We start from the raw sequence: 24,705 nt of genomic DNA, 5'->3' as shown, positions 1-24,705 counted from the left end.
AACAGTCCTCAGCTGACACATCCATGCCCCCATCTCTGCCCCACCCCCCACCAGTTTCCAATCTTGTTCCCTCCAGAGTTCAGAATGAGCTTTCCATATGCATATCTGATCCCTTTATGTCTCCATAGTCTCCCAGTGCCTGGAGATCAAAGCTCGCAGGGGAGGCTTGTAAGCCTGTCTGAGAACTGGTTTAGTTCTGCCTGTCTCCCTAGCCTCATCTCAATATTCAACCCCTCATGCCCCATCTTCAAGCAGAAATTACTTAATAGCTCTGTGAAAAAAGGCATGCCGTATTACACCTCTGGGCCTCTGCATATGATACCTGTTGACTTGAATAAAAACTTCCCCAAATCCACTTAGTGAAGTTCTATTCATCCTTAAAAACCCATCTCTGGGCATCTCTTCCATAAAGCTCTCCTGGCACTCCTGGGCAGAGCGGGTCACTGCCCCTTAATGCCAGCGCTGCCCCTTGTACAGGTCTCTTTCTTAGAGCACTGATCCCACTAAACTGTAGCTACTTGTTCAGATGTATTTGTGTAACTGGACTCTGAGTTCCTTGAGGGCATGGACTATGCCTTTTTATTTCTATGTCTCCATCGCCAGGCATAATGTCTAGCTTGCAACCACAAGTATTTCTTGCCTAAATGATAGACTCACCAACCAGGCATGGAAATGTCAAACTGGCAAGTAGGACCGTGCTAGGCTTTGAAGAAAGGACAGGGCTTCCAATGGTGGAAAGGGCATTCAAAGCAGAAAAAACAACTTGAGTTCATGGTGACAGAGAAGCGTAAAATGTGTTCGTAGAACAGCAAGTAGATTAGCGTGTCCAGAACGCAGTGCCCTTGGTAGGGAGAGAATGCACGTGCACAGAAGGAGGCAGAAACCAAAAAGTCTCTGGAAATCCCACAGGAAACTGTTGGCAGCTAAAACCTTTCGGGGTAAGACAGGGTCCCCAGGCTGTGGAAAATCCCATGACCTCAAGCAGTTTTACATTAGAATCCTGCTTTCTTTGCTTGGAAATTACGTTAACCCAGCTGCGCCTGTGTAGTATGATTAAGACTGTTGCTGATGTAACTTGTATGAACCCCCTACTTGTAAACCCCTTCAAAGTAACTTTTCCCCTTGCCCTTGGGGAATCGTCTCGGCAGCAGCAGCAGCTCTGACTCCTTTCCTTGCGCAACGAAATGAAGGTGGTTTTCTGCCTTCCCACCTTGGTCTCTTGTTTATTGGCCAATTCAAGTCATGCCGGGTAAGAACCTGGGGTTCTCACCCAGTAACAACAGCATGGATGATAGTAGGAGCAGTGAACTCTGGTCATGCCCCAGGCTAAAGCTATAGAGGGACCACAGGAACAGGCAATTTATAAAGCTCCAGGGGGCTCCCTATGGCAAGAAAATAGGGTTTCTTCATGGTTACAGAGCAGGAAAAAGAAAAACTAAGCAGAATAAGCTGCGCTAGAGAGAGAATCCTATAGCCTCTCCCCTTATCAGAGCACAACGTTGTCTTCTTGTTACTGATCTTATCTTCAGGCATGGTGTTGGTGGCGCTAGTGATGGTATTGCAGGCTCTAGTGACATGCCTCTCCTTGCCTATTTTGGAGTGCCAGTCACGAATTAGACAGACAAGAACAATGAAACCATTCTTATGATTCCTAGCCACTGATTAGATGGGGAAATCAAGGTCAGGGTCTTGAGGAATTTGTATGTTGGCCTGGTGATCCCTCAGGCTGATTGTGGAGAGGGAGCATTGTTTCACGGTGGAGTGCCTAGCTCAGGCACGACGCATTTGGAAGGGCCGGCAAACATTTAGCTGCGGAAGGTGACGGGAAACTACTCTCAGGGGGCTGGTCCCTAGTCTAGCTCTGGGCTCCAGAGAGTCAGGAGGCCTCTGAGGAAAATACTGTGACGTTTTCATCTAAAAAGCTCATAGTCCTTCTGACCCTCTCATACTTTAATACAAGAACTCTGGTATCAAAATTAACCTAGGAATTCAGGTTTTAATCTTCTCAGTCCAAGACTACTAATTTCACCAAAAAATAGTGACTCTGAGGAAACCTTATACAGGAGATAAAATCTGAACGTATTTGATTTCCAAGGTTGTGGGTCCATTGATGTGGGAACCATAGCTAATGCAATTAAACCTGATCAAACCCATGGTTCCAAGCACTAGTCTAGTATTTCTGGGTAAGCTCAACAAATGATTAAAAATGGTGAGGCTCCTTGAGAGAACAGGCTTGATCTCTGAGATGAACAGTCTGTAGTGGGAAGCAAGCACCTGGGGATGGGAGGAAGGATGTCTGAGGTTTTCTGTTCCCTGAGGAAGCATTATCTGTTCCAAATTCTAAACCAGGGTTCTCAACCTTTTTTTAACCCAAGATAACCTCAAGAATATAACATGCTCCTGTCAGTAACAGTGGCTCCTACAACAGTGATTCTTAAATGGGTGTGGTGGTGGGGGCATGGACCCCAGCAGGAGGTATCAGAATCTCGAGTGGCAGGCCACAGAAGTTTGAATATACCGCTCCCATCCTACCCCTAAGCTGATAATCTCTGCTATACCATTTCCCAGACCTGGGAGCTTACCCTTGTGATGGCAGAGGTTGAGGTTAGTTTCCTCCGCGTCTTCTTTACTTTCCGGAGATCCTCATCTTCATAGAACAGGTCCTAAGTGGGGAAGGCGTAGAAAGAGGTTGGGAAAGCCTGGGCAGGTCTGGACTTGCTTCTCGGAAGCTTTTGCTGAGGGGCTGTTACCTGCCCGTGCAATGGGTCATCGCTGCCTTCCTGTTCCGATGAGAAGCTCTCCTCCTCCTCCTCAGAATAGTTGTCAATATCCGGAGAACGATCTGGGAACAGACACCTTAGTAAGACAGCCTTGCAGTGGGAGGATCATGGCTCTACTCCAGTGGGAACACTGCTGGGGGAGGAGAGAGGCCCGTGGCACAGCCATGTTTCATTTTTAGGGGTCTCTAAACTTTTCTTTCCCAGGAACATTTTAGACACTCTCGTTTGATTTTCTAAGATGGGGATCAGGTGGTGAGCCCTCCATGGTCCATGGGACCTCCAGGCACTGCACAGATCTTACCAGACAGCTTTGATTTGATTCCTTCATGGTCGATTGGCTGGCTGGAGAGGGAGTAGATCTTTATTTCTGCCACAGGCACGGAGACATCCTTCACATTGCTGTGCAGGCCAAGCACCAGGGCACCCTCGTTGGGGTGCTGCATCACCTTAGGTCAAAGGGAGGGTGGTAATGGACACACCTGACTATCAAGAGGTCTACAATGTTGTCCATTTCCATATATCCAAATGAGTATGCAAGTCAATGGTAATGGCATTCTGCTACTATGTTTTCTTTCTTATTATCTCCCAAATCATGTCTATTATTATCTCATTGCCTTTAAAGTCTTACTTTAAAACTATCTCCAGAAGTCTCCAGAAGAGTCCCCTCAAGTAGGCAGGGCCTAGTGCTTAGAGATAACAATCAAAGCCTGAGATTGAAAATGATTGCTCTTCTCAAGGACTGCATTTTAGTCAAGTCCTCACAGAGAAATTAGCTCTTGAGGCTGATCAGGCTGGGGCTGAAGGTGGTGGTCACCTGTGTCTAGCAACAAGGAGCAGCTGCAGTATATGGAAAATGGCAGGGCACAGCTAGAGAAACGGGTTGTTGGCATTTATTCATTCCGCCAGCCCCTCACATGGATAACAAACCCGAGGACAGAAAGCTGGATTGGGACTACTCACACATTTTACTTACAATGGCCACAAATCTTTTCCTATTTAATTTACTAACATACAGAAACATTTTTAAAAACTGATTTGTGGCCCCTTTGCCAGGGCTAAGGGAATTTGACCGGTGTACAGAACTGCCCCAATTAGCAAATATATCGAGGACAAGGGGAGCCTGGTTTTTCCTTGTTGGAGAAAGGAGTTACAAATATGGAAAGGCTAAAAGAAATCCTACAGCGTTGGATTGGAATTGAAGTTACTGATGTGAACTCATGGTCAGACAGATACACAGAGATGTGGAAACAGATACAGATGTGTGTGCATATATGAGCGTGCACACAGGTCCCTAGATGGCACAGTTTATGCTCAACTGTTAACCTAAAGGTTGGCAGTTCAAACCTACCCAGGGGTACCATGGAAGAAAGGCCTGGCAACTTGCTTCTGTAAAGATGACAGCCAGGAAAACCTCATGGAGCAGTTTTACTCTACAACACACGGGAGCACCATGAGTCAAAAGTGACTTGAAGGCAATGAGTTTTTTTTTTAACGCGTATGTTGGCAATGGGTTAGGTTAGGTTATGCTGTTGTTAGTTGTCTTCTGATTCTGATTCATGGCGACCCCATGTGTTATAGGGTAGAACTGCTCCTTGGGTTTTCTTCGCTGTCATTTTAATGGAAGCAGATTGCCAGGCCTTTTCTCCTGTGGTACCACTAGGTGGGTTCGAATCTCCAACCTTTAGGTTAGCAGTCAAGCACAAACCATTTCCTAGCTTTGTCCACTAGAGGGAGCAGAGGCAATGACAGCACAGTTGGGGAAATGTGCACTCTTTTAGTACCCTGGCGGAAAACCCTGATGGTAGAGTGGTTAAGTACTATGGCTGCTAACCCAAAGCTCGGCAGTTCAAACCCACCAGGTGCTCCTTGGAAACTCTATGCAGCAGTTCTACTCTGCCCTATAGGGTCGCTAGGAGTCAGAATTGACTTGACGGCAACAGGTTACAGGGTTAGTGACCTGGTAGAAAACCCTGGTGGTGTAGTGGTTAAGTGCTGCGGCCGCTAACCAAAAGGTTGGCAGTTAAAATCCACCAGGCGCTCCTTGGGATCTCTATGGGGCAGTTCTACTTTGCCCTATAGGGTCACGATGAGTCAGAACCCACTCGACAGCAACGGGTTGCTTTTTTTTTTTTTTAAAAGTACCTGGTCGGGTCCTGGTGGTGTAGTGGTTAAGGAGCAAGTCTTTGATAAAAAGAAGTGTATAACCCGAACTTTTAGTAAGAGAATTAATTTGTAAAAGAAAATCAAACAGCTAGCCACAAAGCTGGGGAGCCCGTTGGCTGAATTCCGACGGCTGGCCCCAGCGCTCCCTTGGGCACGCAGACTGTGTCCTCTTACCTCCGCCATGTTGATGAGTCCCACGGCCAGGGTCTTATAGCCCAGGATGGTCCGGTTCTTATACCGCTTTCTCCTTTGCAGCATGATCTGCAGCTTGTTGGCATCTCGCTTGAGGAAATGAGGGTACTATCCAGTACAAAACAGAGTCAAGCATGTTAACACACAATCGGATCCTTTGTGGGTTCTGGTCCTGCTGGAGGGGACACAATCTTTCTGGGCTTTAATTTCTCCCGTCTGTGAAGGAGGGTCAATCAGGGTGTGAAACAGGCAGGCTGCTGCCTGAGGGTCTGACTCGGCTCGGTGGCTGGCTTCCTTTCTACAGCTCTGTGGTCCACACGTGTTCAGGACACTGCCTCTTTGCTTACCATCTGATCAAGTGTTTTATCCAGGGGCTTCAGCTTGGGCTGCTGGAATTATGATGTGAGACACACACACCAGGAGAGACATGGAGAAGGGGATGGATGGAAATTACAACACAAGCGGAAAATGAGACTGAAGAGGGTGCACTCCGCTGGGGTGTGTGGTGTGGATCATTGAGGGATGAAGGGGCTGAGCATGGTAGGATGGGTGGGGCACAGCCAGTGACTAACATGGTTATCTAGGGAAACAGGAAAGACGAATGAAACATGGTATATTTTTCAGCAGCCTACCTGAGTCTCAGCACCCATACTCAGCTGGCTAAGTGATTGCTTTGGTCCTCCACGCTAGCCATAAAGTCTCTAGGTGATTTTAATAGTCCATTTCTGCCCAAATTGGGCTATGGCTGCTCTTGGATTAAAGCAGTTTTCAAATGACAGGACTTTTTGGGGACTAGATGGGATATGTGACCAAAGATCTATCTAGTAGATTCTTACCTGAAGGGAGAAGGTTAGCTGGAGCTCTGTTTCCACCAGTCCACTAGTTGGAAGGATGATCTCGTTGGAGCGGAGAATTCTTTTTGAACCCTGAAACCGAGAAAAAATGATGTCCATGCTGTATCACCAGAAATCAGACCAAAAGAAATGTTTGCGAACAACTTCTAAGCTCTACCAAAATTCTTACCAGACCAAATATTTCATCTTTCTTGTACTTATTAGAACCTAACCACCACCACAGGTATGATTTTATATGTACGTATTATGCTGTGTGATTCATAAAGGGCTATCATAAAAATGACTTGTTACTGCATCTGAGTTCTCACAATACTCCTGGGGAAGGCAGGCAGCCAGCACCCCAAGGTGTGGTCTGATCTCCCCACGCTCACCTCAGCCTTCCTTCTTCCCCTCTAGCTGATACATTAGTTGTATGGTCTTGTTTGGGGGACTTCTCATATGCTTTTTGCCTCTTCTTACATGTTCTCTGTTCCTTCTATCTACAGCTAACCACCTTGTCTTTCAGCTATCACTTTAGATGTAATTTTTTTCCACAGGAACCCTCCCTTTTAGCCCCTCCTCTTCCAGCCAAACACTGGGTTAGACACCCCTCTTACTGCCAGCACTTATCTCACTTAACTTTGGGCTCCGTGAGACAGAGATATGTCTTGTACAATATGAATCCTGATACATCTTAGATGGTAAATACATGTTGTTGGACAAGTGTGCCTAAAGACCACACAGCCAGTTAAAAAATTAGTAACAATAATAAAAAAAGTGATGACATTCAAGTTGTTAAGTGTTTGGCGAAAACTGTAAACTCACTCAGTGTTGGAGGCAAAGTAAGTCAGGGTTGACTCTTTCAGAAAGCAGCCCGGCAATATAAAAATCTCTGCACTGACATGTCATCATCCAAGGAAGTGAGTTATAAGGAAATAATTTTAACAAGAAAAATTAAAAAAAAAACTCTACAAACAAAGAAGGAGCCCTGGTGATGCAGTGGTTAAAGAGCTCAGCTGCTAACTGAGAGATCAGCAGTTTGAACCCACCAGCCGCTCCACGGGAGAAAGACATGACAATCTACTTCCGAAAAGATCACAGCTTTGGAAATTCTATGGGGTAGTCCTGCTCTGTCCTATAGGGCCACTATGAGTCAGAATTGACTTGATGGCAGTGGGTTTGGATTTTTTTTTTTTTTTTTAAATAACAAAGAGCTTTGCTCATTGAAGAATTATTTATAATAGTTCAATATTCTTGAACTGCTCATCTTTTATCTTTCTTTTACCAAAACTGCTGATTGGGAAATGTTTCTGCTGAAATGGTTCTTTGTGGTGATGCTGACCCCTAGGACAGAATCCTGTTCTCTAAAATGCCTTAGTCACTCACCGAGGCCAAAATTAGATCAGGGGGTGTATCCCTCCAGTTAAATAAGGCAGTGGCTCTTTCACGGGTCTGCAGGTTAAAACTATTTTTGTAACTACACTGAGACAATATTTGCCTTGTTCACTCTCAATCTCTCAGGACAGCACAGTGGAGTATTCCAGAGGCTACATGACGTGTGATATTACAACAGACGGAATGCAGAAGCAGACAAGAGAATCCAGCTGCCTTCGATTAAGTCGGATATTAAAGAGATTTACAAAAATGTAAAATGGTGCCACTTTTCTCGTTAAATTTGTGTGTGTGTAAAATTTGGTTATTTTTTCGTAAAAATGTATTATTTTATTAATATATAAGTTCATTATTACAATTTAAAAAACGAAGGAATAAACATTTCAAAAACGTCTCAGTTGTAATTTCTGATATAACTACCACCAGATATAATCCATATAAACAAAAGCTCTTTGGGGTCCACAATTAAGAATATAAAGGGGGCCTGGGAACAAAAACTTTGAGAATGGCTGATACCATTCATTGCACTTAATTCTCCCAATGACCGTGTTCTCAGAGAGCTTAAGTAACGTGGTCAAACGGCTGAGTCAAAGCTCATACGCAGCTCTTCTGGATCTAGGGCAATGTCCAAATCTTCACTCTACAAATACCCATTCATCTACTCTCTCCCCGACCCTGAAACATACGTGCGTGGTGTCTCAGGCAAGAATGGCATACCCAGTGCCGCCGAGTCGATTCCGACTCATGGCGACCCTATAGGCCAGGGTAGAACTGCCCCACAGAGTTTCCAAGGAGCGCCTGACAGATTTGAACTGCCGACCCTTTGGTTAGCAGCCGTAGCACTTAACCACTACGCCACCAGGGTTTCCAAGAATGGCATAGAAAGCTGTATAATGGATATCTGTGGTTAGAAATTAAAAGGGATGTGGAAGGCCACTGGTTGATGACAACGGTTTGCATGCATGTGTGCTCTGAGGGCACGGTTATACCTTAGGTGGCATATCTATGTAGGTGAGAGTTGGGGTTGAAAGGAGGACAATGTGTGTTGTTAGTGGTATGGGATGGGAGTAGGAGAAACAGGGAAGAAAGTAGGGTCAAAAACTGCTTTGGTCAAGCAGGAATGATAACACTTGCTACCAAAAACCCCAGGTTGTATCATTAAACTCACAAAATGGTGATAGGTTATTTTCTATAGAAGAAATCACAGTTGATTAAATTTTGTTCTAAAAATAATAAAGTTGGGCTAAACTATTCCCCCTGTGTACAGAGAACATCAGGAGGGCCTGAGATGTGCCAGTAATTTGTATAAATTACTTTTTTGGGAAAATTGAGGTTTAACTTAAAATACAGTGAAGGATCCAGATCTTAAGTGTGCAGGGTGATGAGCTGATAAGTGCACATGCCCATGTAACCCACGTGCTTTTTGTTTTAAACTGTGCTTTAGGTGAAGGTTTACAACTCAAGTTAATTTCTCATACAGAAACTTATACACATATTGTTCGGTGACCCTAGTTGTAATCCCTATGACAGCACACTTCCCCTTTCCACCCCGGGTTTTCTGTGTCCATTCATCCAGCTCCTATCCCTTTCTGCCTTTTCATCCCGCCTCCAGACAGGAGCTGCCTCTTTAGTCTCGTGCATCTACTTGAACTAAGAAGCACACTCTTCATGAGTCTTATTTATGTTTTATAGTCCAATCTTTGTCTGAAGAGTTGGCTTCATGTAACCCACAGCTTTATTAAGATATAGAACATTTCTACCCCTCCAGCAAGATCCCTCGCGATCCTCCAGTCCATCCTGCACCACCTCCCAGAGGCAGGCACTGTTCTGATTTCTGTCACCATAGATCAGTCACACGTGCCCTAAAATTCCATATAAATCACACAGTATGGACTATTTTGGTCTGGTTTCTTTTGCCCAACATATTTTTGAGGTTTCAGATGTTGTGTATCTCAGTAATTCATTCTTTTTTATTGCTGAGTAGAATTGAGTCTATGAATATATCACAACTTGTTTATCCCTTCTCCTGTTGCTGGACATTCCCATTTGGGTTGTTTCTGGTTTTTGGCTATGATTACTAAAGCTCCTATGAACATTCTTGTACAAGGTTTTGTGTGGACATGTTTTGCTTTTTCTTGGGTAAATCACTTACTGTGCCACCTTCTCAAAGGTGGCTGCTTTTCTCCCCAAACCCACATATACCAGGCAGGCATCCTTCTTGCTCATCACTGGCTCTAGAACATTTTCCTTTCTACCTCCCTGAAAAACTCCCCATTTGGAATTGATGTCACCAGCTTATATTACCCTCTATCCCGTGTTGTTGCTGTCATCTACAACTGCCAGTCACACCCACTCATTTCTTGATTTTAGCTTCTGACTCACTGCCCTCTCCCCACCACTAACTCAGTTAGAATTCTCCATGATTTCTGTATATGCTCCTTCCAACATCCTGGCCTCTGAATTCCATAATTTAATTCCTCTCTTCCAATGATCCTGTCCTCACGCTTATCTCAGCGACTCACTTACATCATCATACTCTGGACCTTCCGTTACCAATGACAGCCAATATCTAATCTCCATCTCATGCATCTCACTGACCACCAGCTCCTATCTCTCCAGCCCACTCTTCTAGTTTGTCAACAATAACAATCCTTCATCCCCACCAGGACCTATGATCTACTGATACTCCCATCTTTTTCCTGTTCCTCATGCCCATTTTCCTCTTTCCTCCTTCCAAAAGCAAAACCACTGCCGTCAAGCCGATTCCAACTCACAGACACCCTATCAGACAGAGTAGAGCGGCCCCCCAGTTTCCAAGGAGTGGCTGGTGGATTCAAACTGCTGACTTTGCGGTTAGCAGCTGAACACTTAACCACTGTGCCACCAGGGCTCCTAGTGACCCTGTAGGACAGAGTAGATCCGCCCGTAGGGTTTCCAAGGCTGTAAGCCTTTAAGGAAGCAGACTGCCACGTCTTTCCCCTATACTGCAGTTGGTAGGTACCAACTGCCAGCCTTTCAGTTAGCAGCCAAGTGCTTAACCACTGTGCCACCAGGGCTCCTTCTTTCCTCCTTAACCAGCTTAATCCTTTAACAGGCGATGGCAAATATACGTCCCAGCTATATTTTCTACCCCTAGAGGTTTATTGGCAGGCATTTGAGCTACTTTACTACGGTCTAGCATCGCGGCAGATACTGGTGCAACCGCCTAAAAATCAAGGAAGCTGGTCTGCACCACATTTGAGTGTTGAGAGCCATTCCTATGAGGGGATGCTTCCCAGAGGAATGACTGTGTGAAACTTTTGTCTTTTGGCTTCTGTACAGTGAGATAAGGCTTGTAAGTATGTTTACTATTTCCTTTGTGTTACTGGGAAGGTACGGTTACCGACATTCAGAAATATTCAAGTATATGAGTTATTTTGGGGGTCAAAACCGTTTGAGATGTACTTCCTGGGCCATGGGACTGATATATACTGCGTGAGTGATGTGCTTCATGGAACATGGGACCGATGGGGCCCGCCTGCGTTAGTCATCTCCCTGACATTTTTTATAAAGTGCTTGCCTCCCTGAAAACAGTTTGTGACGTGCTTCCTGGGCCTTGGGACGGATATGTACCGCATTTGTGATGCACTTCATGGAACATGGGACTGATATGGACTGCGTGCATCTGGCGCCCCATTTTTCAAATAATAAAAAACTACCAAAAACAATGACTCAGCATCCATTCCATTAGTGAAATAATGTAGCATCACCAAAAAAAAAAAAAGGAAAAAAGAATCATCTTTTAAAGGGTTAAATGCCATAGTCAATCATAAACACAGCCTTGTACACTCCCTTAACTCCTTTGTCCCTCTTGCTTTGCCCTAATCATTTGGTAAATTACAACCCTGTTTAAATGCGAGCACGCCAACTGAACACACCCAGAGGGAAACATATAATCACGCTAACTGGTCTCATCCAAATCCTAAGTGGGTCTGTAATGGTGCCCAGCAATCAAACACTTTCCCAGGTCCTTTCACTTCCCCACCTCCTAGATGACCACTTCAGATCTCCTTTCTCTTCAGACCTCCACACCTGCTTACCCCTCCCATCACGCCAAGATGATAACCTTGACTCCGACTTCACTGAGAAAACTGAAGCAGTAAGAGAGCTCCCACACCTCCCACCACATTCACCTAATCACCAGCACGTGTTCTCACAGATCCTCCCGCCTCCTGCTCCACAGATGAACTCTCCTGCTCCGATCCAAAGTCAGCAGCTCCACTTGGGCACTAGATCTGCCCCCTTCTCACCTCAAGGACCCCGTTTTAGCCGTTCTTGCCTCTCCTACCTGATCCACTTTCCTCTCTATACTGGACCATTCTCATCGGCTAGCATACTGCTATTTCTCTCATCTTAAACAGACACCTCTAGTCTCCACATGCCCTTCCGGCTACCACCCATCTCTTGCTTCCATTACAGCAAACTCCTCAAAAGAACAGTCTGTTCTTGCTGTCTTCAGGTCCTTTTCTCCAAAGTACATTCCAATGAGCTGCAACATACCACCAGAATTGCCACTGACAAGGTCTCAAATAACCTCTACCTTGATTAATCTGGCGATCAGTTCTCACCTTCCTTGATCTATCTGCAGCTTTTGACAGAGCTAACCATTTTCCACTCCTGACAACACTTCCTTTACACTTGGCTCCCAGAACACCATACTCTTTTGGGTTTCCTTACTCCTTTACCTGCTCTTTTGTAGGTCTCCTTTTCAGGTTCCTCCTCTTCTGCCTGACTTCCTAATGTTGGAGTGCCCGGGGCCCCATCATTAGACCTACTCTGTCCTCTGTGTACACTCACTCCACTCCTGGTTATCTTATCCAATCTCAGGGTCTTAAATATGTTGCTGATTCCCCAAATTATATCTCCACCCCAGACTTCTTTCCTGAACCCTACATGATTAGATATTTGTTTATGGATTGAATTGTGTCCCCCAAAACATATATCAACTTGGCTAGGCCATGATTCCCAGTATTGTGTGATGTCCACCACTTTGTCATTCGATATAATTTTCCTATGTGTTGTAAATCCTACCTCTGTGATGTTAATGAGGTGGGATTAGTGGCAGTCATGTTAATGAGGCAGAACTCAATCTACAAGATTAGGTTGTGTATTAACCCAATCTCTTTTGAGATATAAAAGAGAGAAGCTAGCAGAGAGACATAGGGACCTCATACCACCAAGAAACAAGGGCCAGGAGAATAGCATTTCCTTTGGACCCGAGGTCCCCCTCCTAGACCAGGGGAAGATTGATGAGAAGAACCTTCCCCCCAGAGTCGAGACAGAGAGCAAGAGAGAGAGAAAGCCTTCCCCTGGAGCTGGCACCCTGAATTTGGACTTCTAGGTTCACAGACTGTGAGAGGATAAACTTTTGTTTGTTAAAACTATCTATTTGTGGTATTTCTGTTACAGCAGCACTAGGAAACGAATATTCAATGGTCTAATCAACATCTCCACTTGGATTCTTGATAGGCATCTCAAACATAATATGATAAACTGAATTTTTCATCTTTTCCTTTAAATATGTTTTATCCACAGTCTTCCCCACCTCAGTTTCAAGCCAAAACTTTAGTGCCATCCTTAGTCCTCTTTTTTTCACACCCTGCACTGAACCTTCAGGAAATCTTGTTGGCTCTACCTTAAAAAAAAAAAAAAAAATTTTTTTTTCTACCTTTAAGATATGGCCACTTAAGATCTTGACTGCTGGCATCCTTTATCTCTTGCCTGGATCACTGCTGTAGTCTATTAGCTGGTCTTTTTGCTTCTTCTCTTTCTTACCTAAAGTCTCTTCTCAACTGAAAAGCTGGAATAATCCTATCACTTCTCTGCTCAAAACCCTCCAATTCACACGGAATGAAAGACAGACGCTCACAATTATCTGCACCACTCCTCCACTCTCTTTGACCTCATCTCCTACCACTCTCACTCCTCTCCAACCTCACTGGCCTCCTCCTTCCCCGCATTCTCCATATTTGTCAGGCGCTTTCCTGCCTTAAGGACTTGCATTGGCCTTTCCCTCTGACTGGAATGTTCTTCTTTCAGTTACATTCAGGGTTCACTTCTCACTTCCTTCAAAGTCTCTGCATAAATGTTATCTACTCAAGGAGGCCACCTCTGACCACAGGCCCCATTCTTGTGGCACTTTCCATCTCCTCTGTCTTATCACACTCATCCCAATAGCAGGCTGCATTAGCTGAATTCTCACCATCCAAATATACACTACAAATACCTATAAAGTTTTCGGCCACAAATTCAGTATCTGAATCAAGTCTTTCAGAACAACTCCGGGTGACAGATAGGGAGCACAGTGAAGTCATAGGATCACATCTAGTTCTGGCACTTTTTTTTTTTTTTTAACTTTTATTGAGCTTCAAGTGAACGTTTACAAATCAAGTCAGTCGGTCACATATAAGTTTATATACATCTTACTCCATACTCCCACTTGCTCTCCCCCTAATGAATCAGCCCTTCCAGTCTCTCCTTTCGTGACAATTTTGCCAGCTTCCAACTCTCTCTATCCTCCCATCCCCCCTCCAGACAGGAGATGCCAACACAGTCTCAAGGGTCCACCTGATATAATTAGCTCACTCTTCATCAGCATCTCTCTCCTACCCACTGTCCAGTCCCTTTCATGTCTGATGAGTTGTCTTCGGGGATGGTTCCTGTCCTGTGCCAACAGAAGGTCTGGGGAGCATGACCACCGGGATTCCTCTAGTCTCAGTCAGACCATTAAGTCTGGTCTTTTTATGAGACCTTGGGGTCTGCATCCCACTGATCTCCTGCTCCCTCAGGGGTTCTCTATTGTGCTCCCTGTCAGGGCAGTCATCGATTGTGGCCGGGCACCAACTAGTTCTTCTGGTCTCAGGATGATGTAGGTCTCTGGTTCATGTGGCCCTTTCTGTCTCTTGGGCTCTTAGTTGTCATGTGACCTTGGTATTCTTCATTCTCCTTTGATCCAGGTGGGTTGAGACCAATTGATGCATCTTAGATGGCCGCTTGTTATCATTTAAGACCCCAGACGTAGTTCTGGCACTTTTAAAGCATGGCACTGTTACTGTTCTCATCTTCCCTACCTATAAGTCCCTTCATTTAAATCCCAGTACTTGCTTCTTCTAGGTGCTTGGGGGCACTACCAACTCGGGTCCAATTTAAAAATCATCTTTTTTTTTATTGATCAATCAGTAGATAAGAACTGCTTTGGGTGAAGGGAAAGACAACACACAATACAAGGAAGGTCAGCCTAATTGGACTGGACTAAAAGCAAAGAGGTTTCCGGGATAAAATGAAAGCTTCAAAGGTCAGCGGAGCAGGGGCTGGGATCTGGGGAACATGGTTTGAGGAGACTTCTAAGTCAACGGGCAAAATAATTCTACTATGAAAACATTCTGCATCCCACTTTGAATTGTGGCGCCTGGGGTCCTAAATGCCAACAAGTGGCCATCTAAGATACATCAATTGGTCTCAACCCACCTGGAGCAAAGGCAAAGGAAGAACACCAAGGCCACACGACAACTAAGAACCCAAGAGACAGAAAGGGCCACATGAACCAGAGACCTACATTATCCTGAGACCAGAAGAACTAGTTGGTGCCCAGCCACAATCGATGTCTGCCCTGCTAGGGAGCACAACAGACAACTCCTGAGGGAGCAGGAGGCCAATGGGATACAGACCCCAAATTCTCATAAAAAGACCATACCTAATGATATGAAAGCGACTAGAGGAATCCCAGAGACAATGCTCCCCAGAACTTCTGATGGCACAGGACAGGAACCATCCCCGAAGACAACTCATCAGGCATGAAAAGGACTGGTCAGCGGTGGGGGGAGAGAGATGCTGATGAAGAGTGAGCCAATTAAATTAGGTGGACACTGGAGAGTGTGTTGGCAACTCTTGACTGGAGGGGGGATGGGAAGATAGAGAGGGAAGATGGCAAAATTGGCACAAAACGAGAGACTGAAAGGGCTGACTCAGTAGGGGGAGAGCAAGAGGGAGAAGGGAGTAAGATGTATGTAAACCTACATGTGACAGACTGATTGGAATGGTAAATATTCACTTGAAGCTTAATAAAAATTAATTAAAAAAAATCATCTTTAGTATCTTTCACCTATAATTTATTTACATAACAGTATATCTTCATGAAATATTGAAGTTGTCAAGGATTTAATTTTACTTGGATCCACAATCGATGCCCATGGAAACAGCAGTCAAAAAATCAAATGATGTATTGCATTGGGCAAATCTGCTACAAAAGACCTCTTCAAAGTGTTAAAAAGCAAGGATATCACTTTGAGGACTGAGGTGCACCTGACCCAAGCCACGATATTTTCAATTGCCTCATATGCAAGTGAAAGCTGGACAATTAAGGAAGACAGAAGAATTGACAGCTTTGAATTACGTTGTTGGTGAAAGATGTTAAATATACCATGGACCGCCAGAAGAACAAATAAATCTGCTTTGGAAGAAGTACAGCCAGAATGTTCCTTAGAAGTAAGACGGCGAGACTTTGTCTCACATACTTTGGACATGTTATCAGGAGGGACCAGTCCCTGGAGAAGGACATTATGCTTGGTAAAGGAGAGGATCAGCAAAAAAGACCGTCAACGAGATGGACTGACACAGTGGCTCCAAAAATGGGCTCAAGCACAGCAGATTGTGAGGATGGTAGAGGACCGGGCTGTGTCTCGTCCTGTTGTATGTAGGTCACTATGAGTCAGAACCAGCTTGATGGGACCTAACGACGACACATCTTCGCGGCAGTATAGAAGCAAAATGATTTACATTCGATACAAGAGAATCATTACTTGTCACACAAAAAAATACCTATTAACGAGGATTCATGTATAAAAATGTATAAAAAAATTAGGTCACTGGTATTTTAAATGCTTCTTATTTAAGTAAATTTAAAATAAAAAGTAAGTAAAAAATTCCTGGTGGGTTTTTATACAATTATAGAGTGTTGTACTAATGTGTGAGGAAATTTGTTCAGGTTTCTTGGAAGTCAGAGGATGCATTACTACTTTTCCTGTTTAAATAATGGAATATAGGCTTCTGCCACCCAGCGTGCTTTCAAGAATGGATCAAATTTCATGCAATGCCTGTACAGGTATTGTGATAGGGTTCCATTCTGACAACTCCCTCGTAAGTTGGTTCTGACATTAAGTCAAAAATCTTTTTTTCTTCCCATTATTGTTGCCTTTTATTATCAGTATCTTTATAAATCTGATCATTGTCTTTGGGGGTTGAAAACACTACATATAAACTTACAGATATATTTTAACAGCTACATACATAAAAAAATACACAAATCATAAAAATTTGATGATGAAGAGTTGGATTACTTCGGCACTTTGTCAGCTGTAGTAATAACTCCACTTGAGGAAGGTTCTGGGTTACCTGGATTATCCCTGGGAATGGGATGTCATGTTCTAGTCAGAAAATTAGTGAAGTTGTCTGTATGGTTCTTTTCTTTTTTCTTCATATATTTCACATTAACATCTCACTGATTCCTGAATCTGCTTATCAACTTTTAGCAAAGCGATCAGTGTTTAGGTTCATGTTTTCAAGCAACTGAAACCCCTGATTTAGTTTAGAAAAAACTCCAGCTAATTCTTTCACTGTAAAATGTTTTGACAATTTCTCTCCTTCCTCTTTCATCTTATCTAGCTCATCTTTGAAGTTTTCAGCAGCTTCAACATCGGTGCTTCCTGGTTCTCCAGTTATACTTACGTGAGCTAAATCTATGTTTGAAGCGATGAAACCAGCCCTTGCTGGCATTAAAGTACTAGGTGGTAGTCTCCTTGCTGTTCCTTTGGATTTTCAAAAAGGCTACGTGCTTTCGCTTCGATGGTCAGTAAATTCATAGGAATCCTCTTCTGGATTTGGTCTTCTATCCAAATCATCAACAGCTTCTCCCTCTCGTGGACTGGCCCTTGCCTCTTCTCTGTTAAGATTGTTGATTTTATGTCAATTGATCCTTTAACTGCCTCCAAAATCCTATTCTTATCCTTAATGATTGCCGAAATGGTTGAATCCGACAGCTCTTCCTCATGCGCCATTTCGCTGACTTTCTTTCCATAGGCCTTAATGATCATCTTTATATCCAGGTCTACAGCCTTCCTTACCTTCTTTTTTGGATTAGAACTTTCAGTGGCATGGCTTCTTTTGCTAAACATATTGTTGGGGGTATAACAGTACAGGTATTACAGCTGGAGAAACCTGAGCAACTCGCCTTTAAATTAACAGCTGATGCTTCTTACGGTACAAAACACTGAATAAGATCACGCCATAGGCCTGGTCTACAATGAAATCGGTTATCAGTGTTGTAACAATGAAGTCAGAGTCATAATAGCTGTTGGGCGGGTGTGCAGTTTGTCCAACTTTCTATCCATGACAACTCCTGACACTGGCTTCATTGTAGACCAGGCCACAGTATGCTATATGGCAGTGTTTTGAACAGTAAATCATAGAACTGAACACCTGAGAGTGAACAGATGAGAATAACATCAGCAAATTGCAAGCTGCAACACTGTAGGTAATACATATTACCAACAATAAGAAAGAAAAAAAAAGGACAGTTGTAAGTGTGGTTCATCATAACTTGAAAACGTCGTAAGTATAAAATTTTCTTATTTATCAAGTTTATTGTCCCTTTTCCTTTATTGTAATTATTCTCAAACTTTTCAATCCCAGGATCTATAAAACTGGCGTGGCATCAGATCTTGTCTAACTTCACAAGAGGGGAGGAGAATCAAAATCAACATCAGCCTAAAGCTGATTCCCAAGAGGTGGAGGTCAGACATACCTCCCCCCGTCAAAATCTTTTTACCAATTCTGACACCAGTTGTCCCTCCCATGGCACTCTCCACTTCTCTGCTGGATTTCATATTTCATTGCAATGGTCACACAGAACTCACAAATTATACGCATGATTATGGGGTTTAGTAGGGAAATAACAGGTTACCGTCTTGGAAGAAGTACGCCAGAATGCGCATTAGAAGTGAGAATGGCGAGACTTCGTCTCACATACTTTGGACATGTTATCGGGAGGGACCAGTCCCTGGAGAAGGACATCATGCTTGGTGGAGTAGAGGGTCAGCAAAAAAGTGGAAGACACTCAAAAAAAGATGGATTGACACAGTGATTGCAACAATGGGCTCAAGCATAACAACAATTGTGAGGATGGCACGGGACCAGGCAGTGTTTCGTTCTGTGCAGATAGGGTCGCTATGAGTTAGAACCAACTTGATGGCACCTAACAACGAACAGGTTACAATTCAGGATCAGTATCAACTTGGAAGTAACAGGAACAACTCAGGATACAGTTCTTCAATTAGGAAAGCTTCTCCCTCAGCCATGCCCACAGTCAGGCGCCTCTCTCAGCCTGGCCTCTGCCCTGCTTAGGCAAGTGTTATAAAGTTCTTTTGTTTCACTGATAAGTGCCTGGAGGCAACCCATTCCACCAGAAAGCCTCCGCCCAAAAGTGCTCAGCTCTCTTGCTCCGTGGGTTAGCGTGCCTAGCCTGTCGGTCCCTTGCCACTGCCCTCTTGTGCTGTCTTCAGTGTTACAGCCTGTCTCCTGGGTCTAGGGAGTTCTCAGCACAGAGATCCTGGGTCCAAAGCACACACTTCCCTCCTAGCTCTTTTTTTTTTTTATTATTATTGTGTTTTAAGTGAAAGTTTACAGATTAAGTCAGTCTCTCATACAAAAACTTATACACACCTCGCTATGTAACCCTAGCTGTTCTCCCTCTAATGAGACAGCACTCTCCTCCTCTCTACCCTGTACTCCCCGTGTCCACTCAACCACTTTCTGTCTCCTCTGCCTTCTCATCTTGCCTCTAGACAGGAGCTGCCCACATAGTCTCATGTATCTACTTGAGCCAAGAACCTCACTTCTCATCAGTATCATTTTCTGTCCAGTCCAATCCCTGTTTGAAGAGTTGGCTTCGGGAACGGTTCCAGTCTTGGGCTAAGAGAAAGTCCGGGGCATATGACCTCTGAGGTCCCTCCAGTCTCAGTCAGACCATTAAGTCTGGTCTTTTTATGAGAATTTGAGGTCTGCATCCCACTGTTCTCCTGCTCCATCAGGGATTCTCTCTTGTGGTTCCTTTCACGGCAGTCATCGGTGGTAGCCAGGTACCATCTAGTTCTTCTGATCTCAGGCAGATGTACTCCCTGGGTTATGTGGCCCTTTCTGTCTCTTGGGCTTATATTTACCTTGTGTCTTCAGTGTTCTCCATTCTCCTTTGCTTCAGGTGGATTGGGACAAATTGATGCACTTAGATGGCTGGTTGCTAGCATTTATGACCCCAGATGCTCCTCTCCAAAGCCGGATGCAGAACACCTTCTTAATACATTCTGTTATGCCAATTGACCTGGATGTCCCCTGAAACCATGGTCCCCAGACCCCTGTCCCTGCTACTCTAGCCTTCTCTTTATCCATTAAACATCACCCCCTCCCTCTTAATGTCCCCACTCCCAACACGAGGCAATCACTAATCTCATTTCTGACTTTATGGATTCGTCTATTCTGGATACTTCATATAAATGGAATCATAAACTATTTGGTCTTATTGACCAGCTTCCTTCATGTTTTCAAGGTTCATTCATGTTGTAGCAGGTAGCAGTACTTCATTAATTGCTGAATAGTATTTCATTGTACAAATGTACACTATGCTTTAAATGTCCATTCATCAGCTATGAACATTTCGGTTGTTTTCACGTTTTGGGTATTGTGAATAATGCTGCTATGTACATTCGTGTAGAAGTTTTAAGCAGGCATGTCTTCATTTCTCTTGGGTATATACCTGTCATGGATTGAATTATGTCCCCCCCCATAATGTGTGTATCAATTTGGGCCATGATTCCTGGTATTGTGTGATATGCTGTAAATCCTGCCTCTATGATGCTAATGAGGGAGGATACGCGGCAGTTCTGTTAGTGAGGCAGGACTCAATCTACAAGATTGGATTGTGTTTTGAGGCAATCTCTTGAGCTACAAAAGAGAGACGCATGCAGAGAGACAAGGGAACCTCATACCACCAAGAAAGCAGTGCTGGGAGTAGAATACACGTCCTTTGGACCTGGGGTCCCTGCACGGAGAAGCTCCTAGTCAGGAGGAAGATCGATAAGAAGGCCGGCAGAAAGAAAAAGCCTTCCCCTGGTGTTGACGCCCTGAATTTGACTTTTAGCCTACTTAACTGTGAGGAAACAAACTTCTCTTTGTTAAAGCCGTCCACTCGTGGTATTTCTGTTATAGCAGCACTAGATAACCAAGGCGATATCTATAAGTAGAATTGCTGGGTCTTATGATAACTCTGGAAACCCTAGTGGCGTAGTGGTTAAGTGCTACAGCTGCTAAGCAAAGGGTCAGCAGTTCGAAGAATCTACCAGGCGCTCCTTGGAAACTCTATGGGGCAGTTCTACTCTGTTCTATAGGGTCGCTATGAGTCGGAATCGACTCGACAGCACTGGGTTTGGTTTTTTTTTTTTAAATGATAACTCTGTGTTTAAACTTTTGAGAAACTACCAGACTGTTTTCCAGAGTAGTTGCACCACTTATATTCCCAAGAGCAGTGTACGAGGGAAATGGCATAGTTTTACATTTCTGTAATTCTCTTTAATGTCTGGCTTACCAGAAGACAGCTGGATTCTCATACCTGTTTCTGCATGCAATCTGTTGCAAAATTCTTTTGGTTGAAGTATATGAAAAAAATCCTGACTCACAAAGGTGTGGTTGGAAAAAGGAGGAGTATTTTACCAGCCATTTCGGTAATTGTGGAATATTCTTCCTTGACACTATACCAAAACTTGACAAGTGCTAGTTTCTTAAAGGTTAGTTACAAAGTGGAGGTTTTTGTACTCTGTTTTATATCAAAATGCAATCAATGAACAGAAAAAGGTATCAGGGGAAAAACTGGTATATCTGAATAAAGTCTACAGTTTGTTAATATCATAGTAACATACCAATGATAATTTCTTAGTTTTGATAAATGTACCATGATTAAGTAAGGTGCTAACATTGGGAGAAGCAGGGTGAAGGGTACACAGGAACTCTTTGCACTATTTTTGTATCTTTTCTGTAAATCTAAATTAACTTGAAATATAAAATTAAATCTAATCCATTAGTCTATCTTATTGAGTGGATCTTTTGCCCACATGATCGTATAACCTCATGCAATGGTCATAGGACAACATTGGTTCACTGAGTTATGCAGATCTGCCAAATGCTGACACATTTCATTGCACAATATATGAAAAGTCACAATTGTTAACACCATCACTGATCTCACCAAAAAAGATTTTAGGAATTGGGAAGCTGTTTAGCTGACAGCGACAGATCCAAGTTTTCCAAAATTCTGATTTTTGCTTGAAAGCTCATTTTACTTATCATTAGCGACAAATACCGCCACTTGTTTTCCTTGAAGTGACAGGCCCCCTTTATTCATTTTCAAGAAAACAGCTCCCAGATACCCAAGTCTGCATAACCAGTTTGTCTGTGAGTCCTTCCTTCAAGTAAAAATGATGCATAATGAAAAAGATGGTGCAAATGGTTAACGTACTCGGCTGCGAACTGAAAGGTTGATGGTTTGAGTCCACCCAGGTGCACCTTAGAAGAAAGGCCTGGTGATCCACTGCTGGAAATATCAGCCATTGAAAACCATATGCAGCACAATTCTACTCTGACACACATGGGGTTGCTATGAGTTAGAACTGACACAACAGCAACCAGTTTTCACTGTGTTTTAGTTAACAACTGAACCACGCAAGTGCTTTTCCTCAAGACAAACTCTGCACTTCATTATGAAGCGGAAGTATTTAATGTGTATTTCCCATTTCATCACACAGAATGTTAAAAAGACATGTACTCAGCGCTGAGATATAATAAAATCAACAATTTTCACTGCTTCTTCAAGGACATTCTTAAGCAAAACTTGCTTTGCCCTCTCATTTTGAGCGTTTGCTGGTAAACACTGCAATGACTCTACATTCCGGGGCCTGTGCCGCGGTTGGGCTAAGGCGCCAGCGACTCTACTCCCCATTGCTCTTTTCACTTCAGTGTAAATGTCGACACAGCGGAAAAGGCAAACACCACCACAGTATTATTAGGAAAAGAACTGACCTCATGTGCCCCCGGAAACAGTGTTAGGGACCCCAGGGTCTGCAAAGCTCATTTGAAGAACAGCTGCTCTGCTAGAATGCAAAGCTTCTTAAAGGCAGGGATTTTTAACTGTTTTATTCATTGCTGGCTCCCCCGTTCTAGAACAACGGCTGGCACATAGTAGGTACCCAATAAATATTTACTGAATGAGTGAATGAATGGATAAATGAATGTGCCAAAACCTGTAATTATTTTCAGCTACTTGGAAGTAAAGCAATAAAAAGTGCAGAATATTTGTAGTTTTTGGTATGATTTTAAAAATTATACAGAATGCTAAACATTTAATCAGGAAATGAGGAAGTATTTCTTTTGGCAAAGGCATTTAACTGTGGGAACAGCAAAAGCAGCAGGCAACTTTCAAAGCCATACCAATAGTATCTGCGTTGGAAAGCAACAGATTTTAGCAAAGGAAACAATTCCTGAAAACTGCAACACTGCCTAGGACCTAGAATCGGGGTGCAAAATCAGGAAAGGAGGCAAAGGTACCGAGAGTTTCCCCTTTCACATCGTCCCAGAGTTGTTTTTGCAACCCGTATTGTCTGAGAATGGCTTACAGATTTGGGAGGAATTATGCAAAGAGGAACAGGAAATTAGAACATTAAGAGGGATACACAGGAATTCATAAGCAGTAATTAAAATGTTTTAAGTTTTTGAATGCTTCGAAGGCCAGTGTAACAGGGGTTAGGGGTTTGGGGACCATGGTTTCAGGAGACATCTAAGTCAATTGGCATAATAAAATCTATTAACAAAACATTCTGCATCCCACTTTGGAGAATGGTGTCTGGGGTCTTAAACGCTGGCAAGCGGCCATCTAAGATGCATCAGTGAGCCTCAACCCACCTGGAGCAAAGGAGAATGAAGAACACCAAGGACACAATGTAATTATGGAGCCTAAGAGACAGAAAGGGCCACATGAACCAGAGACTACATCATCCTGAGACCAGAACTAGATGGTGTCCGGCTACAACTGATGACTGCCCTGACAGGGAACACAACAGAGAACCCCTGAGGGAGCACGAGAGCAGTGGGGATGCAGACCCCAAATTCTCATAAAAAGACCAGACTTAATGGTCTGACTGAGGCTAGAAGGACCCCGGTGGTCATGGCCCCCAGACCTTCTGTTGGCCCAGGACAGGAACCATTCCCAAAGCCAACTCTTCAGACATGGATTGGACTGGACAATGGGTTGGAGAGGGATGCTGGTGAGGAGCGAGCTTCTTGGATCAGGTGGACACTTGAGACTATGCTGGTATCTCCTGCCTGGAGGGGAGATGAGAGGGTAGAGGGGGTTAGAAGCTGGCAAAATGGATATGAAAAGAGACAGTGGAGGGAGGGAGTGGGCCGTATCATTAGGGGGAGAGTAATTGGGTGTGTGTAGCAAGGTGTATATAAATTTTTATGTGAGAGACTAACTTGATTTGTAAACTTTCACTTAAAGCACAATAAAAATTATTAAAAAAAAAATGTTTTAAGTTTTGAGGACTAAATGAAGATAATGTATTTATCCCAGAAAAAGACCTGAAGGCCACAGTATGTGTATGATTTCACATACTGTGATGATATAGCTGTGGGTTTTCATGAGGCCAATGTTAGGGCCATAAACTGCTGCAGAATAGGCGATCTAGCTAATAAAATGTGCTGGTTAATAGGGAATTACCATATGGCTCACTTTTTCAGTGAATGAGATGTCAATAAATACACCATTCTAAGCTGAAGAATGTAATCATTATTTAGTGACCCCAGAGGCACTGCAGAATCTCACTAAGCTCCTGGGAGTCATCAACAGAAAGGATTTATCAGTTAAAGAAGGTCTAATCACAGTTTCATGAAGACACAATTACCCACTCTTTAGTTTCTAGTCCCAGTTCTGTGCCGCTTGGTAATTTGGTGCAGCACGGAAACTCCTGAGCCTTTCTGTAGTTCATGCTCTCTCTTCTCTTTTCCTGAAATCCAGAAACGCTTAGAGCATAAGTGTCTGTGAACTATTCCGGGTCGCTTGAAGATGCCGAGTTAACTGTAAAGAGTTAAATGTGGCAATTGCCCAGAAGATAAAATATCCCAGTAAATTTTAAATTGCCAAGTCTGAAATAATAATCTAAGTTTTATCCACCCCATAAGAACCTCTACAGTGCTTCCCTGTGGGGTTTGGA

The 24,705-nt window shown here is 43.6% G+C and overlaps 1 protein-coding gene across 2 annotated transcripts in view; it reads right to left on the bottom strand.

The window, feature by feature from the left end:
• PACS1 (phosphofurin acidic cluster sorting protein 1) overlaps positions 1–24,705 on the bottom strand; it is a 173,739-nt gene that overhangs the window by 27,622 nt on the left and 121,412 nt on the right. For both annotated transcript variants that reach the window (XM_049892544.1, XM_049892545.1), the window contains exons 3-7: positions 5,972–6,061; positions 5,118–5,243; positions 3,082–3,226; positions 2,751–2,842; positions 2,583–2,663 (exon numbers count right to left, since the gene is read on the bottom strand). In XM_049892544.1, coding sequence (XP_049748501.1) covers positions 2,583–2,663; positions 2,751–2,842; positions 3,082–3,226; positions 5,118–5,243; positions 5,972–6,061 — 534 coding nt within the window. The remainder of the gene's footprint in view (positions 1–2,582; positions 2,664–2,750; positions 2,843–3,081; positions 3,227–5,117; positions 5,244–5,971; positions 6,062–24,705) is intronic.

This window comes from Elephas maximus, chromosome 7, assembly GCF_024166365.1.
Source record: "Elephas maximus indicus isolate mEleMax1 chromosome 7, mEleMax1 primary haplotype, whole genome shotgun sequence".
Taxonomy (NCBI): domain Eukaryota; kingdom Metazoa; phylum Chordata; class Mammalia; order Proboscidea; family Elephantidae; genus Elephas; species Elephas maximus.
The sequence above is the reverse complement of the archived record's forward strand: the minus strand, read 5'-3'. Positions and strand labels throughout refer to the sequence as shown.